Here is an 18,098-nt window from a genome sequence, read left to right on the forward strand (position 1 = left end):
GTTCAATAGTTTAATTATTTTGAGAGACAATTGTGATGGAGGGTGATGAGCGAAACTAGACTTTGATAGAATGGTGTAGTATAGAACCATATAGACTTTGATAGAATGGTGTAGTATAGAACCGTATGAGAGATTTTACTTATTTAAATTAAGTAATTATTCTAAAAAATAAAATAAATAATATTAATAATTGTTCATTAATAAATAAATTATTGTTATTTTGTTCATATATATGATTAATCGTAGGTAACTATAATATTAATTATTAATCAATTTACTTCATCAACTTCTTACTTTAGATGAGTCAGACTTTAATAAAAATAATTTCAAATTTTAGATGATTTTTTTTGGGTGACTTGAGTCCAAATGAAAAATAAAAATTCAGTACTACAACAATTTTTCTACTATCAATATAAAAAAAATGCCAACAAAATTATTAATGTAGGGACTCGATGGTAATATTCTTTGTTAGTTTAAATATTTTAAAAAATTTGCAACAAAAAAAAATTATACACATAAAACTGAATAAAAAATTGCAAAATAACAGCAAAAAACTGAACATAAAACTTAAGAAAAGAAAATTCCAAGTGAAACTAATTTCCATCTAAATAATTTATCTTTTAAAGTAAAAACATCAGCACATACATTAACAAATCAACATGCAATTACGTAAAAAAAAATATCCATAATTTCAATGTAAAATTACATAAGTTTTTTTAACTCACTGCTAGAAAAACAGGATTAGACTAAAGCTGACGCTAATGGTGATTTAGCATCAGATTAGCGTCGGTGTCGGACCTAGCTAAAACGGTCGAAGCTAATGACTAGCGTCGGTGTCGGACCTAGCTAAAATGGTCGAAGCTAATGACTAGCGTCGGTCAAACGCCATCCGACACTATATTAGCATCGGCTACGCCAACGCTATCTATAAAATTGAAACATCTGATGCTAAAAATGTCAGTTGCCATGTCAGCTGGGGGAAAATAGTTGCGTTGGAGGACCAACGCTAAAGTCAACAAACTATAGTCAACAAAGACTATGTTGTGGTAATGTATTGTGCATGATGACATTCAAGCATAGCCTTCCACATCCTGACCAATCTGCATCGCCAATAGTTTGATAAATTAGTAGTAGTTATTATAGCTTTAAAGATAGCATATAGATTTAAATCAGTAGTAGTAAAGCTTCAAAATGATATATAAATTTAAAATCTAGAACTCTTTGCATACCCCTATGTTAATTCCAGAAGTTGTGGACACAACTCTTCATCCCTCATTTTTTCAATTCTTTTAGATATCGAATCGACATAATAAATAGCCACTCTTATTCACGAATGCAGATCCTTCACAGTCGCCCTGGTCTTGTCAATCACTTGAGTACCTTGGTCTTTTGCAAATTGATGCCTAAGCTGGTGACATTTTCGATCATAGTCCTTCCTGATGGATTCACTAGTCTACAAATAGTCCACAATAGGAGGTCGGTCACAAATAGACTAACTAGTAACTATAGAAAACATGAAAATTGGAGATGCAATACATTTACAAGCAAACCTACACACTAATGAACAAAGAAGAACAAATTTTTTTGGAGGGCAACGGATAATGCATATTATAGCTACATATTTATTTAAGTCACTGATGTCATCACTTACTCTAACATTTGACAGCCAACATATTAACAACATAATTGCAAGATAGGATTTCCATGCAGTAACTCCTATAGCCATAAATGGCCAAGATAATTCATATCATGTAAATTGGGCTATTCAGATATCATGCAGTGCCAGCTTCATCCAGTTAGAAATTCTTTAAATTTAAATATTTCAATATCTTCCCTTGATTTTGAAGCCAAAGGGTTCCTAAACGAGGATGATCGAAAAGATGTTGTCCTTTTCCAACTAATAATTTTTTGTACAGGTTCTACATAAAAGAGTGACAAAATTAGTCCATATTCATATTTCAAGTATAGCATTAAAATGAAACAGTTAAAAGCTAAGATTCAACAATGTTTAAGGCTAAACCCATCATTCAAGCTGCTAAAATTTTACAATTAGTTTCTGTATACAGAATTAGGCTGCAACTTACTCTGGAAAACAGGTGACGCCTTTCTGCGGCAACAGACAGGCTGGATAGCAGTGATCAAAGCCATTGTCGACGACTTCCCTATCAAAAGTCTGAATAAGATTAGTACTTAGATTTAACTGACAACAATAAGAGACTAACCAACTACACGTTTCACTATTACATAGTACATATGAAAGTTCAATATCTAAATTTTATAATAACAAGCAATTAATTACCTTTTGCCTTAGAAAATCCAACCTTGATTCTATTTGTCTCTAACAGCCTTGAAACCTCCCTACCAGATTCTGAAGCTCGAATGAACTGATTCTCAATATCCTTAATGCTAGACAAAAAATCTTTAGCTCTATGAGTGATGAACTCTGAAGGATCCTCTCTTTATGTGCACACATTATTCCCAACCATATTCTTCTCCTTCTTTGAACTTGATCTTCCAACATCACCATCAGTACCTTGTGCCTCTAACTGTCCCACTCTCACTTTTCTATCAACCAATTGTTTACAACCTTCAACATCACTTGAAACAACTTAATGATAAAAAATTGTACATAAGAACTACTACTATGCTCATTTCCCATTGCAGCAACATTGCTGCATGTTTAGGATCGGTAGACATAAAGGAAAACAGAACAATGAATCATTTAATTGACTTACTTTAATGAAACAAACAAAAGGCTGCAGTATAAAAAGTAGCAAAGTTTTTAGAACCACGAAAATTTGATGTGAAATCAAGGCAAGCAAATGAAGTGTATTATGTTGAGAATCATAAATGGCTTAAAATCTTACATTCATCAAATAAATCAGTGAAATTGTGCAACATCCATCACTCAATCACCTCACATTTTCTGTCATCTAGACACAATATTAATAATCGAATCCTAACAAGTATCAACCAATAGCATGCACCACTGGCACTAGTTTCCAACATCAAAATTAAATATACAAAGAGGTATTGTTAATGAAAAAGTTTCCAAAATTAACAACCAAAAACAAACCTTGACTTCGGATTTTTTCACTGTCTTTATCATAAATCTATCATTTTGTGTCAAATAGAAGAAGCTTCCACTTTTCCCAGGAGATGAAAGCTCCATGAAGGACTCATTGCCGCATACAGCTAACATGTAATCAGCAGAATCCACCTGAAAAAGCTTCCTCAATTGTCTGAAATTCAAAAACAGAATCAAGTCAACAATAGAGCAGGAAAAGAAACAGATAAATTTGCAATGAACTCAAACATCATTTTCAACAATGAGATGAAACCAAATGTGACTAGGCAATAAAACGAAAAAGGTTATACCAAAAAACCATAGGGCAGTAATCCTTCCAGCGAAACTCCATTGATTGATGTGGTGGGGTAATCTTGGATCCTTCAGGAGGAACGAGGGAAGCTGGTTAGGGTTCCTCTGATTTGGGAGAGAAACAGAGAAGGGCGAGAACGAAGATGAATGAGAAAGAGAATTGAGGCTGAGAGACGAGAGTGTGGGTGAGGTTGCGAAAGTGAGGTGAGGGAATGGTGATGCGGCAAAGGTGAGATTGATGGCGAAGACGGGTTCGAGGGCGAGGGTTAGGAAAAAGTAATGAAGAGATGATGGTTACGGTGTGGGTAAGGGGTTATAGGAAAAAAATAACATTAGTTTTTTAAATAAGATTAAAAATTTTAATTATACAAATCTAAAAATGTAGCGTCGGCTGCTTCGACGCTATTATGGTGACTAAAACTAAAAATAAATTAGCGTCTCCCATATTTAATTTAGCGTCAGAATAGCCGACGCTAATGATTAATAAAAAATATTTTACATACTAGCGTGCGCTTGACCGATGCTAATTAACGTCGGAGTAGTAGCCGACGCTAAATTTGGCATCTTGATTAAAGTTCTAATAAAGTTAAATATAAAATTTAAAAAATTGTACGTTACACAAATATATCAATAATAAATATAAAAATTATGTGATAAATATTTATTGGTCTTTTATTCTTTTTATTCTTCTTTCTTTCTTATAATTTATCTTCCCCTCTCACATATCAAAATAATCACTTATAAAAAAAAAAAAGTAAGTTACAACTTTTATTCTTTAATCTTCCCATTTTTATATTTGTAACAGACATATCTTTGATGTTTCAAAATTATAGCAGTATCTCAGTGAAGATGCTCTAGTTATAAATATATTAGAAAACATAGAGAGTAAATTTTTGTCAATAATAAATATAAAAATTTACATAATAAATATTTATTATTAATCTATAAAAAACACAGAGTTAATATTTGTAACTGATAAATATAGAAAAATAATAAGACACTTACTTTATCATTGATATATAAGAAAACAGGATAAATAACTATCACTAATAAATATTAAAAAGTATAAAATATATATTTATTATTAATAAATATAAATAAAACGACAAAATAAGTATTTATTATTAATACATAAAAAACAAATATTTTCATTAATAAATATATAAAAAATTACTGAATAAATATTTTGTCGTTAATAAATAAAATTTCAACAAGATACATGTAAAATATCAATTAATAAAGAAAAAGTGATACAGTTAGTAAGTGACGAAAATGAAATTTTAGGATACTTTTCCCCTAAAATTTAGAGAAACAAAAGAGTTTTACACGGAGTATGTTTAGTCTGTGTCCTGGTTAATTGAGAACATGGATGGCCCTAAACTACGGTGTAACGAGAGAGCCATAACCGTTTTAGTTGTGTTGTTGATGCCATTGGCGCTGCCAACTGTTCTTGGTTGGGGAAAGGATGGCCACTATGCAATTTGTAAGATTTCACTGGTAAGGGTAACCCCACTCACTACACTACTTTGAGTTTCAGCATTTTATTCTAAATTTACTTCTTTAATATTTTCTACTGTCTGCACTAGTAGTTATAACTACTCTTCATCCTATTCCACTTGTTTCACGAATCGACGCTAAATGATTGAATATTGATTTTTAAATGAAAAGGGTTAGTTAAAAAGGTTTAGGGTTTGTGTTTGCTTTGATCAAACATATCTTTGATGTTTCATATTATAGGAGTATCTTAGTGAAGATGCTCTATTTGCGGTTAAACAACTGCTTCCAGATTCTGCCGAAGGCGATCTTGCTGCCGTTTGCTCTTGGCCTGACGAGGTTCGGCATAATCGCCATTATCGTTGGAGTAGTGCTTTACACTATGTTGATACTCCAGATTTCAAGTGTAACTATCAATACTGCAGTAAGTTTGTTTTGTGTCTTTAAAACTATGGTCTGAATTGAATTATTGTGTCAACAACATCATTCAATACTAGCGTCTGTCCCCCTTTCTTTTGTGTTAACTTTTTTAATTATGAACATTAATTTTTGTGTAATGTTTATTTTGATTTTAAATAAAATGAGTTAAATTGGCTAAATATAATTGTAAAATTTGTTAATACTATGCAGTTGATGTTCTTATGCAAGTACTTTTTTAGTAACTGAATAGTAAGTTAATTTTGTTTTTCAAAACTGTGGAGAATAATTTTGGTATTACTAAAAATAGGTTACACCAAATTCCTCTATCCTAGTTATTATATGTATGTATAGATGTATAGATTTAGACTTCTTAGTGTGTCCTCATAAATTATTAGATTGTCTTGGGCTTTTTATAGGAGACTGTCACGATTCTTCCGGACATAAACATAGATGTGTTACTGGAGCAATATACAATTATACAATGCAACTCAAATCAGCTCGTGGTGATGCTTCATCTGAATTAAAGTGTAATCATTTACTGAGTAGATTCTTAATTTGCTCATTTCCTTTGAGTATAGGTCCTTCAGTTTGCTTCTTTTCCTCTCTCAATTACAGATAATTTGACAGAGGCACTTATGTTCTTGTCACATTTTGTTGGGGATGTTCATCAGGTTTGTTCTTCCCAGCTCACATTCACAATCTAATGAACAATTGCTGAATTGAGTGAATACTTGGTTTAAAAAGTACATATGATTTTTAAATCCTTGAGTTTCATCGGCGGCTTGCCATAAGTATGGTTAGTAAGTTAAGAAATGAGAACTTTTAACTTTAAAACAGTGATTGGTGGGAATGGTTATGATATATTTCCTGTGTATAATCTAAAAATTACAATCACATGGTTAAATATACTTTTTCTTCTTCACAATTGTGCTTTTAAGGATATTTTTGGTTCCCATTTTCTAGTGCAGCCCTTACATGTTGGTTTTACCGGAGACTTGGGTGGAAACTCAATAACAGTTCGGTGGTACAGGAGGAAAACAAATCTTCATCATGTAAGCGTTAAGAATCAAATTTTGTGCTACTTGATCAGGCTAATTGCATTGTGCAACCTAACTAACTTGTATTGAGCATTTTCTCTCATTGTTTATAGTGTTTATGATTGATTGAGACTTAACTTTTTCCCCTTTTTTCATCTTTTATCTTAGCGAAGATTGATAGTTTCTGTGATAGTTTTACCTGCATCAAAGCACTATATGAATGATTATTGATTTCGTATGTTGCTGGTTTATCAATTGTGGTTGTGAGAAACAGGTTAGACGGGAAAGGGGAAGATTGAGCCATTGAGGATCTCTATCTATCTGTTAAAAGATTAAAGGACTGAATTTGAATTTCAATTCTATGTATGATCAAATTTAGAGTCTGGTTTAGTTTTATAGCTGAGGACGTGTGGCTAAAGATGCAGCTACTTTTGAAATTGCTTCTTAATTACTTTGTCACTAAGCTCTTGGGCACATTATTTTTGTTTTGATATGTTGATCATAATGCTTGTGCTACCTGCGATTGTCAATAATGAAGTAAATTGACTAAACTTAGTAAGTTTGGTTTTGTTCCAGGTATGGGATGACATGATTATTGAGTCTGCTCTGAAAACATTCTATGGTTCAGATCTTTCAATTATGATACAGGCTATTCAAAGCAATATTACTGTAATGTCTTCCCTATATCTTAATGCATTTATTTAAATGACGGGGATACCCAGCATAGATAAATTGATGGGTTTTTTGTGTCGTTGTGCTAATTTTTTTGATTGGACTTGTAATGTGTACTTGTACATGCCCCAAGACCGATAATTATTTACTCACTTTCTGCAGGATATTTGGTCAAATGATATATCTTTTTGGGAACATTGTGCGCACAACTACACAGCATGTCCAGATCGGTGCGTGTCTAACAAATTTCCTGTCCCACATTCATCATTTTGCTCTAGCTAGCTTCAACTGATTGGTGGCTGAGTATTAAGTTGGTTACAGTTTCTATTGCTTGGCAGTCAATATTTTCATATGTATCTTTTCATGTTTCTTGTATTCATTTGTTGTGCCTCATTATCATAACTCTGTCATCTTCACCTGAAAAATACAGAGAATTGATGATTTTGAAAGTACTTATTTAAATTTAATCAAGTTCAATACTACAAATAATCTGTGTCATAACATGTTTGCTTGTGAATTTGAGTTTTGACTTTTGACAGCCATGGACTTCCCTTGATTTTCCATATTAGTATATTATTGGGAATTAAATAACTTATGTACAACTGATGTCAGGAAATTGTATATCATGATTTTATTGGTTATATTCAGGTATGCTTCTGAGAGCATTAGCTTGGCATGCAAGTTTGCATATAAGAATGCCACACCAGGAAGCACTTTGGAAGGTAATTCCATAGTTTTTCATCTACAAACAAAAAGTATTTTGGTAACTTCAGAGTCCTCAGCTAGAGACTTATTCCTCCTTGTCTTTTGTAGCTTTGTTTCTTGAGCTCCTTGTTTTTCTAATTAAGCTTCAAGGGAGCTTCCTTGTTTTATAAGAAAAAGAAAGTGATTTTCTCATTTGAACTAATCTATTTCTTTCTATGCTTTTCTATATTTTGTTCTTTTCTATTTTTGGATGATTATTGATCCTCATGCATTGCATTCTTGCTCTCTTGTAGACTTCTAGTAAATCATTTTTCACAAATAAAAATAAAATCCAAAGTACTTGTCATATTTTTCGTTGTATTTGGACATCAATGCACATGGCAAGGAACATCGGATAAATGCCACCAGTTTACAATTTTTTTTTACTTGATTTCATAATCCCTGAAGGATGGATGACTTATCATACTTTGTGTTATTCTATATGTTGATGTAGATGAGTACTTCCTTTCTCGGCTGCCTATTGTGGAGAAAAGGCTGGCTCAAGGTGGTGTGAGACTTGCAGCTATCCTCAACCGCATTTTTACTTCCAACAAGGCCAGTATAGCTCAAGCTTGAAACTATAATATTTTAAAAATTATATTATTTAAAGATAATTTGACTTTACTAGATATATATTTAGGAGGATAAGAAATGTGTCACAAGTCCTATATTGAGTAGATAAACGTGTTTAATGTAGTACTTAAGCCACAATGCTCTTCCACTTAAAAGACTGATCTTTTGGGTTGAAATTTTTTCATGAGCTTAGGTCATAATAATTGGTGTTTTTGTTGAGAGTTCGACTACCCAACTGATTATCTATTGGCTTAGATTAAATTACTCTACTGAATTTTTGTCAAAAAAAAAAAAATACTCTACCAACTATTGATAGATGAGTGAAGTCCCCAAAGAGGAAATGACTACCACCAAGTCACTTTGAACATTGACTCTTGATTGAGGCGACAAAGTATGAGTCCCCCATTGAGTAAATAAAAAATACTCTTTCACATAATAGATTAGTCTCTGAACTTAACTCAAAACAAATACTTAACTCAAAACAAATACTAAAGCTTATGTGTTTTATACAAAACCAAATTAAAATTTATGTATGGAAATAGTGTTTTATACAAAGCCAAATTAAAATTTATGTATGAAAACATTGTGTTTTATACATAGCCAAATTAAAATTTATGTATGAAAACATGCAGACATGCCCTTTTATATTATTTTACTATTATATGTATGCTACTTTTTCTTATTAAAAAAATGCTAATATAATTTTTAAGAAAATTATGGCTCTGTTTGGTATCAGTCATTTATGAGTTTATATTTTATAGCATTTTTCGATAAGCCAATTCGAGTAGCTTATAAGCTTATAGTTTATCATTTTTTCTTTTAATTTTACTCTTTTTATTGTAATTAATTTTTTTTACCCTTTATAATTTATTTATTATAATTTAAAATAAATAATTTATAAAAGTTAAAATAAACAATTTATTTTTAAATAAGTTATATAATTTAAAGTAAATACTTTAAAATAATTAATTTATTATATTATTTATAAATAATTGAAATTTAAAATAATTAATTTAAAGTAAATAGTTTATTTATTTCAATTTAAAACAAATAGAATAGATAAAAAGTATATCAGATTAATTAAAATGAATAAAATAGATAAATAAATAAAAAATCTACCAGATTTATAAATTTTAAATTAATAAAAAAGTAAATTTTAAATTAATACTTTTAAAATATTTAAAGCATTAATTAATAAAAATTATTTTTAATTAAGAATGTTTTTTTTTATATTTTAAACTAATTGAATAGTTGATACCAAACACTTCAATATACTTAATAGCTATAAGCTATCGGTTATAATTTAATTTTATCAAATAGAGTCATATGCTAGTTTAATACTGCAATAAGTAGTGTGGTATCTTTGGTAAAAAAAACGTAGTGTATCTCTCCTAGTCTCCTTCTACTATTATATACTATATTTGCTACTTTTTTTTCACAATAGAGCAAGTATTATTCAAATAATGCTTTGTAAGTTGGGGAAATAAGCTCATATGCCAAAATCATTATATGCTCTTTTTATAATTAATAAGAAAGCTAAGAAAAAGAGAAAAGAAAACTAAGAAAAAGGAAAGAGAGGAAACCAGGGACAGAGAATAAAAATGAATTGTCCTCAAGAACTAAGCTTGGTCAGTTTAATTAATGAATTAGTTGATCCAATCTTAATCCTTTCGTAACTAATCAAACTGCACTGAAGTTACCTTCCACGGACAGCATTCCAAGGTTTTGGAATAACCTTCTTGCGATCTGATCAACTCCAGACCCATGCTTATGACTCCTATTAATAATTTACTTTGAAACAATTTCTCATTTTATCTTTTGACTTCCAGCTCAATTGAAATATGTTATGTTATTAGATTGAACGTATCTCTCAGTTCGAATCAAAAACTATGCAATGTGTTTGAAGTTATGGTGTTCGAATTAAGAACTTTGCAATGTATTTGAAGTTATGGTGTTCGAATTAAGAACTTTGCAATGTATTTGAAGTTATGGTGATATGTATCATTTCTTAAGAAAAAAAAAATTCTGTTTCATACACAATATTAGAATATGTAACAAATTAAAAACGACTTTATATACACATCTATAGTAACAGGTTGTAGAGAGGATCTCATTTTTCACTTTTCAAAACTATAATAACATGTTCTAGAAAGATTTCATTTTTCACTTTTTCCTAATATTTCGCAATGGAGATATTTCAATTATGGTAAGAATAAAAAACGGTCAAATTTCAATTATCCCGTTAATGCCACTTTCCTTCTAAATATAGGGGATGACTCAGCTGCCACATATCCTTATCCTTATAATAAACAGGATGTCAAGAATATAAACAATTTTTGAAAGAAAAAGAAAATTAAAGAAAAGAATCTATTTAATAGATACACTATTTAATTAACGGATATACCACAATATTAGTTCTTAAAAAGTATATGATGCTGTCATTTTGATATTTTCAAAGTAATTTAATGATACAATTTACTTTAATAGAAGTCATAATATATTGTCAAGATAGTATATGATAGCTATAACAGTAGAAACTAAATTGATTGATATTTTGATGATTTGAATACTAGTTTAAATTTTTTGTCGAGTCATAAACTAAAATGACAATATCTTCTATTTTCATACATTCAAATAGTGGTTTATCCTTTGATTAATATATCTAATAACAAATTTGAATCCGTTTTCTTCAAACTAGTTAACAAATTCATTTTAGATTAGTAAAATCTAAAAACAAAAAATTGAATTACTAATTTACTTAATATATTTTGATTTCAAAGAGTTTGATGGTGAAAATCAGACAAATTAACCTATAAATGCAAATATACAAATATAAAATGTGATTTAAAACTATTAAAGCATACAGTGATATCCAAAAGAGTAACATAATTTTTTATCGCTTTAAATAGTTTTATCTCATTTAATTTGAATTGCTTGGAACAAAAAATTATATTTAAAGGTCTCACATGGTTACTATAAAATCTGAATTACATAAAATAAATGCTGTATACACACTAACCTTTTCCATTTTTATTTTATTTTAAATTATTTTTTAATATTAAAATAATTCTCAAAAGATATTGGTGACACTTGGATATGAGTCATCTAAATAGCAATTATATCTTTTAGAAAACACATTGAATATATTATTATTTTTTTGAATAAAGAGGGCAAAACCCAAAAAATACATTAAATATAAGATCCATTTGTTTAAGATTTAAAAAAAAGTAATTTTGACTTTATATTTAAAAAAGTATTTTTTTTTATGAAAATTTACTTAAAAATAGTAGAAGTTTTTTAGATTCATTTGTTATCAATTAAGACAAATAATTTTGACATTCAATATCTTAAATATTCATTATTAGAGATTTTATCATGATGAAATTCACATTTTTTTAAAAAGGTATATTTTAAAATTAATTTTTATGAAGAACTTAATTAAATAGCTTTTCATTTTAATCATTTTTTGAAATTTTATTATCCAAAAGAAGTTGTAGAAAATAAATAAAATACTTAAAATTATGTTTTAAGATAAACTATTTAAACAGATTTTTTATTTAAAGTTTTATTTAAAAAAAATTATAACAAAAAAATAAAATATGATAAAAATCATTTAAAAAAATTCCTAAACAAACAGATTCATTTAGTGAAATGAATTGTTAAAATAAAATGCATATAAATAGAAAAGTATGAGTGTAGTTTTTTTATTAGCATTTATTATTTTTATTATTTAATTAGATAAATGAAATCTGTGAAGCTTATATAAGTCTCAAGTAAAATAAATAAAATTTAGTCAAAAGAAAAAAGTATAATAAATGTAACAAAAATTATGCACCCCTATTATCCACTTTTCACTAGCAATATATATTTTAATGTCTGGTGGAATTATTAAAGAAATGAGGTAAATTAAATCTTCCCTTCATATATAAACACTTGACACAGTATACCCTATGCAAAATCTCTTCACACTTGCTACTGAGGTAAGAAAAAACAGAGAAGTTAAAAATGCCTGCCATAGGAATACCTGCCGGAGGTGGGAACAAGAAGTATCCCGGAGAACTCACTCCATATGTCACAGTAACATGCATCGTTGCAGCCATGGGTGGTTTAATCTTCGGCTATGATATTGGAATTTCAGGTACTTCATTAATTTTTATATATCGTCTTTTATAATGTCAATAAATCATAATAGATTATACAGAAAAATTAAAATTAAAATAAAATATTTTTGTCGATCAAATAATTGACAATATAAAAAATGTGTCTTTTTGTTTAATTTATTTTTATATCATTGAATTTTGGGTTAGGTGGAGTGACATCCATGGATTCATTTTTGTTGAAGTTTTTTCCATCGGTGTATCGGAAAAAAAACTTGGACCAGTCGTCGAACAAGTATTGTCAGTATGATAGTCAAGTACTGACAATGTTCACGTCGTCGCTGTACCTAGCAGCATTGATTTCGTCGTTGGTGGCGTCCACTATCACTCGTAGGTTTGGACGGAAACTTTCCATGTTTTTTGGAGGGTTGTTGTTTCTCATAGGTGCCCTTGTTAATGGCTTTGCACAAAACGTTTGGATGTTGATCGTTGGTAGGATTTTACTTGGCTTTGGTATCGGATTCGCCAATCAGGTACAAAATATTATGATCCCTTCTTTCTGTGTTGTGTATGGATTAGAGAACTAAATTTGTCCCGTTTTAATTTCATCATTCATAAATACAACCCGGTATATTTTTTTATTGCTTCTAACCATATATGAGTTTCTTCGTTAATTCAAAGACAATTTTCCTTTAAAAAAAAATAGAATATCCAATCGAGCATTCGATATTCTTTTTACATACAATGTTTTTTGTACATGCATATTAAAGATGTTAATGTACATATCTCTAATCAATACTACTATATATCTTGGAAAATGACGGTCAAAGTTAAATACTCCATTTGGAAAAAATATGAATAAAAAGATATTTGAAAATTTGTATTATTTGATCTCAAAATTTAGATTAAATGAATTAACCTTTTAAATACAATTATTTTTTATGGTATTTTATTTTGGATGGAAAACATCTTTATACAAATGAATATTTTAGAAAATTCATATATAAATTAAACATATTAAATACACTATATATATTTTTTTAATATATGTGAAATAATATATAATAGATAGTTGCAGTCATTCATTTTACTCCACTTAACTATTTCTCCATATTATCACCATAGTATTATACTTAATTATTAATATAAGTTATTTATTTTAATATATTATTAATTACTAACTTATTATATTTATTATCTAATAAGTATTTATACTATAACAAAATTATTAGAAGTTATATTTTTTTTTGTTACATTATAAGCTATCATTTGATAAGTTATGATATGATATTCAGTCAAAATAAGTTATGATACAATGATACATTTATTAATACTTTTTTAAAAACAAATACATATAATAATTATGTATTTGCACAAATATTCAATTATTTTATCATGAACATTTGGAAAACATTCATACCGTGATATATAAGGAGCCGTTTACCTTGTGCATATATATTTTCTGTTTTCATTTCTTAAAATGAGTGTTAATTTATCTTGGTGAAATACTCTTGAAGTAAACCATTGTAATGGAAATAAAATAAAATGCTAGTTAATGAAGATGCATTTTCGAAAATAATGAATTTATTGTAGCATGATATGAGCTAATTTTTGTTTGTGATAAACAGTCTGTACCAATTTACCTCTCAGAGATGGCTCCCTACAAATACAGAGGAGCTCTAAGTGTTGGCTTCCAGTTATCAATCACAGTTGGTATTCTTGTGGCCAATGTATTAAACTACTTCTTTTCCAAACTCGAAGGTGGACTTGGATGGAGGTTGAGTTTGGGTGGAGCTATGGTTCCTGCTCTTATAATAACTATTGGATCACTAGTCCTTCCAGACACCCCCAATTCTATGATCGAACGAGGTGATTCCGTTGCAGCCAAGGCTCATCTTAAGAGAATTCGTGGTGTCGAAGATGTTGATGAAGAGTTCAATGATCTTGTGATAGCAAGTGAAGCATCCATGAAAGTGGAGAACCCTTGGGAGAATTTGTTGCAAAGGAAATATAGACCTCAACTTAGTATGGCCATATTCATTCCTTTCTTTCAGCAATTTACTGGAATCAATGTAATAATGTTTTATGCACCTGTGCTATTTAGTTCTGTTGGGTTTAAGGACGATGCTGCACTTATGTCAGCTGTGATTACTGGCATTGTTAATGCTCTTGGTACCATTGTTTCTGTTTTTGGAGTTGATAAGTTGGGTAGACGTGCCCTTTTCATTCAAGGTGGCATTCAAATGCTCATATGTCAGGTAACCTTTTTTTTGAGATAACTATTTTACTACTTATGGAATACTACCCCTCCCTATAATTTATAACCATTTTTTAAATATATTATTAGTTAATACTATTGATTGTCTTGGAAAACGTTAAATTAGAATCAAAATCATTCATATACAAAAGGACAATTTAGAAAAGTTGTAGGTAAAATATACGTTTTAAAAGAGGATTATAATTAGAGATAAAGGTAGTAATTATAAGCTAAAAACATGTCATGAATTTTAAACTATGGAGTTTTTTTCCAAGTTTAATTCGATATTTGTTGATGTGCACAGATTGGAGTTGCAGCTGCCATTGGAGCCAAGTTTGGAATTGATGGAAACCCGGGCGAGTTACCAAAATGGTATGCTATAGTTGTGGTGCTATTCATTTGCGCTTATGTAGCTGCATTTGCTTGGTCATGGGGTCCTCTTGGTTGGTTGGTGACTAGTGAGATTTTTCCATTGGAGATTCGTTCGGCTGCTCAAAGTGTCAATGTATCGGTGAACATGCTTTGCACATTCTTTGTTGCACAAGTTTTCTTGACTATGCTTTGCCACATGAAGTTTGGCTTGTTCATCTTCTTTGCCTTTTTTGTAGTAGTGATGACATTATTTGTGTATTTCATGTTACCTGAAACCAAGGGAATACCAATCGAAGAGATGAGTGGAGTTTGGAAGGCACATTCGTACTGGTCAAGATTTGTTGATAATCATGATGGTAAATGTGATGGAATTGAGATCGGAAAGAGCTATTAAATATATATATATATATATATATATATATATATATATATATACTTTGCACATTCTTTGTTGCACAAGTTTTCTTGACTATGCTTTGCCACATGAAGTTTGGCTTGTTCATCTTCTTTGCCTTTTTTGTAGTAGTGATGACATTATTTGTGTATTTCATGTTACCTGAAACCAAGGGAATACCAATCGAAGAGATGAGTGGAGTTTGGAAGGCACATTCGTACTGGTCAAGATTTGTTGATAATCATGATGGTAAATGTGATGGAATTGAGATCGGAAAGAGCTATTAAATATATATATATATATATATATATATATATATATATATATATATATATATATATTTACTCTTGTCTTGATTCTAATTAATTTTATAGTTTTTCATATTTGTTGGTAAAGATGTTGGTTTTGAATTAAATGAATATTGATAAAAATGTTAAGGGATAGAATTTTTCAAAATGAGGCTGGTTTAGTCATGTTAGCTTATTGTTGTTACTTGTACTAAAAAAAAATTAGTAAAACTCTATAATAGAATGGTGAAAAAGCTTGTTTATTTCATAGCTTGCAAGTCTATTTATACATGAATCATTCTTAATTAATGAACAAATATGCTAACTAAATTCTAACTAACTAACTGATTGGTTGGTTAGTTAGCTACAACATCCAATTATTACATTACTTGAATTACAAGCTGCCTAATACTTTCTCTTAATTCAAGTATCTAAATAATACTACACCTAACATTTGCCTTAATTCATCAAATTTGTTTGTCCTCAATGCTTTAGTCATGATATCAGCAACTTGCACTTCAGTTTATCAATATATGAGTTTGAGTTTGTTTCTTTCAACTTGATCTCTTAAGAAGTAGAGTCTTATCTCTATATGCTTACTTCTTCCATGATACACAAGATTCTTTGCTATATTGATGGCTGAAATATTGTCAATCATCAATGGAACTTGTATGCATATCTCAATCTTCAACTCATTAATCAAGGATTCAAGCCACAAGGCTTGACATGCTACATAGCTGCCATCAATGTATTTTGCTTCATAGGATGATAGGGCTAAGACTAGTTGTTTCTTTGAACTCCATGCAGTTGAAGATTTCATGAACTTGAAGACATAACCTCATATGTTTCTTCTACCACTTTTGTTCCTACACCAATCTCAATATGAATATCCAATCAGATCTTCATCTCATTGCTTCAAGTTTCTAGCAAATAAAATTCAATGCTCTAATGTCCCTTGAACATATCTCATGATCATTTTGGTTGTAATCAAGTGAGAATGCTTGGGATTTTCCATAAACTGCTAATTACACCAACACTATAGCATAGGTCAGGTGTGATGTTGCATAAGTATCTTAGACATCCAACAATCTGTTTGAATAAGGTGGTGTCAACCATTTTTTCTTCAACTCATTTTTCTAACTTGACATTGACTTCAATTGGATTTACAACAAAGTAGCAGCCAACCATGTTGTATCTTCTCAAGATTTCACCAACATATTTCCTTTGATGCATTACCAACCATCCCTTTGTTTCATTGAATTCCATGACCAAGAAATAAGTCAACTTTCCTAAGTCTGACATTTCAGATTCATTCTTCACGATTACCTTAAATTCTTCTATTTCTTCTTTGTTACTGCTAGTCACCTGCATGTCATCAACATATAAACAAAGCATGAGTATTACTGGCCTTCCATCTTGAGTGTAGTGTTTCACTTAAACGCCATATTCTACTGTGCATTTGATGAAACCAATGCTGATAAGAAATGAGTCAATCCTTTTATTCCAAGATCTCGGGGATTGCTTCAAGCCATAAAGAGCCTTTCTTAATCTGAGCACCTTATCTTTCTTTCCTTTGACCACAAATCCTGGTGGTTGAGAGACATAAACTTCTTCCTCAAGCAAACCATTTTAACATGGAGACTTGACATCAAGTCGACACATTACCCAACCTCTTGCACTAGCCAGTGTTATTACCAGTCTAATTGTTTCAATTTTGTTACTAGAGAAAATACCTCTGAATAGTCTATCCATGCTCTTTGTAGAAATCGTTTGGCAACCAACTTAACTTTGTATTTAGCAATTGAGCCATCTGGATTTAGTTTGAACTTGTAGACCCATTTGACTCCTATTTGTTTTTGTCTTGGAGGTAGATCAGTTAAGTATCAAGTATGGTTCTTTCAATTGTCTTAATTTCTTCCATCATTGCTTCTCCCCAAGGTCATTTCTTCATAGCGTCTTCAACATTTAATGGTTATGTATTAACAAATAGAGAAAAATGCCCTAGATCCCCACTACTATCAACTTCATTGTCATTGTATACCTCAAACTCACTTAAGTGTGTTGGTGGCTGCCTTGACCTTTGAGTTCTGTCTAATTCTTGTAACTCCCCAAATTTTTGATCAAAAGCATTACTTAAAAATATTTATTACTTAGAATAATTACGATTTTTTTATAATAAGAATACCTAAATTATTATTCATTTAAATACTTAGTAAATCTTAAACCTCAAAATAATACACATAATAATCTATATTATATTTTTACAAAAATTCGCAGCAGATAAATAAAAACTTTTATGAGTTATAAGGATGTCACATTTCTCAAAATACAAATAGAATACTTGAGACTTTTTCCTCATATAGAACAATGCA

General features: G+C 30.0%; 2 protein-coding genes and 1 long non-coding RNA gene across 14 annotated transcripts; 2 read left to right on the forward strand and 1 right to left on the reverse strand.

Moving 5' to 3' along the window:
• Positions 1-665: 665 nt before the first annotated feature.
• LOC101510074 (uncharacterized) lies at positions 666-3,699 on the reverse strand. 5 transcript variants are annotated; one of them, XR_012163744.1, is made up of 6 exons: positions 3,379-3,699; positions 2,300-3,242; positions 2,085-2,162; positions 1,652-1,919; positions 1,230-1,453; positions 666-1,100 (listed from the first exon to the last, which is right to left on the reverse strand). It is a non-coding gene; the product is annotated as an uncharacterized lncRNA (long non-coding RNA). The 5 variants fall into 5 exon arrangements; XR_001144113.3 differs by lacking the exon at positions 1,652-1,919 and having other exon boundaries at positions 2,300-2,565; positions 3,077-3,242; positions 3,379-3,696; XR_001144111.3 differs by lacking the exon at positions 1,652-1,919 and having other exon boundaries at positions 2,300-2,587; positions 3,077-3,242; positions 3,379-3,695.
• A 939-nt stretch (positions 3,700-4,638) lies between these two features.
• Positions 4,639-8,538, forward strand: LOC101510286 (endonuclease 4-like). 8 transcript variants are annotated; one of them, XM_012717037.3, is made up of 9 exons: positions 4,643-4,876; positions 5,117-5,297; positions 5,689-5,820; positions 5,909-5,964; positions 6,262-6,345; positions 6,907-6,999; positions 7,165-7,232; positions 7,651-7,724; positions 8,201-8,538. In XM_012717037.3, the coding sequence occupies exons 1-9, from the start codon at positions 4,745-4,747 to the stop codon at positions 8,320-8,322; spliced, it is 942 nt and encodes a 313-aa protein (XP_012572491.1). In that variant the 5' UTR covers positions 4,643-4,744; the 3' UTR covers positions 8,323-8,538. The 8 variants fall into 8 exon arrangements, with proteins under 8 accessions (XP_027191689.1, XP_027191687.1, XP_012572491.1 ...); XM_012717038.3 differs by having other exon boundaries at positions 5,689-5,796; XM_004504930.4 differs by having other exon boundaries at positions 4,646-4,876; positions 5,710-5,796.
• Positions 8,539-11,831: 3,293 nt separating this feature from the next.
• LOC101493549 (sugar carrier protein C-like) lies at positions 11,832-15,439 on the forward strand. The gene is made up of 4 exons (XM_004504961.4): positions 11,832-12,457; positions 12,627-12,949; positions 14,045-14,674; positions 14,978-15,439. The coding sequence occupies exons 1-4, from the start codon at positions 12,325-12,327 to the stop codon at positions 15,437-15,439; spliced, it is 1,548 nt and encodes a 515-aa protein (XP_004505018.1). The 5' UTR covers positions 11,832-12,324.
• Positions 15,440-18,098: the final 2,659 nt, after the last annotated feature.

The sequence above is a fragment of the Cicer arietinum genome, chromosome 6 (assembly GCF_000331145.2).
Source record: "Cicer arietinum cultivar CDC Frontier isolate Library 1 chromosome 6, Cicar.CDCFrontier_v2.0, whole genome shotgun sequence".
NCBI classification, from domain to species: Eukaryota; Viridiplantae; Streptophyta; class Magnoliopsida; order Fabales; family Fabaceae; genus Cicer; species Cicer arietinum.

What these genes read in the sequence shown, in the direction of transcription:
- LOC101493549 (XM_004504961.4), top strand. Translation starts at nt 12,325, where the DNA reads ATGCCTGCCATAGGAATACCTGCCGGAGGTGGGAACAAGAAGTATCCC. An exon ending in CTATGATATTGGAATTTCAG is followed by an intron (nt 12,458 to 12,626) that starts GTACTTCATTAA and finishes ATTTTGGGTTAG; the next exon opens with GTGGAGTGACATCCATGGAT. An exon ending in GTATCGGATTCGCCAATCAG is followed by an intron (nt 12,950 to 14,044) that starts GTACAAAATATT and finishes TGTGATAAACAG; the next exon opens with TCTGTACCAATTTACCTCTC.
- LOC101510286 (XM_012717037.3), top strand. Translation starts at nt 4,745, where the DNA reads ATGGATGGCCCTAAACTACGGTGTAACGAGAGAGCCATAACCGTTTTA. An exon ending in TGCTTCATCTGAATTAAAGT is followed by an intron (nt 5,821 to 5,908) that starts GTAATCATTTAC and finishes TCTCAATTACAG; the next exon opens with ATAATTTGACAGAGGCACTT. An exon ending in GGAAAACAAATCTTCATCAT is followed by an intron (nt 6,346 to 6,906) that starts GTAAGCGTTAAG and finishes GTTTTGTTCCAG; the next exon opens with GTATGGGATGACATGATTAT.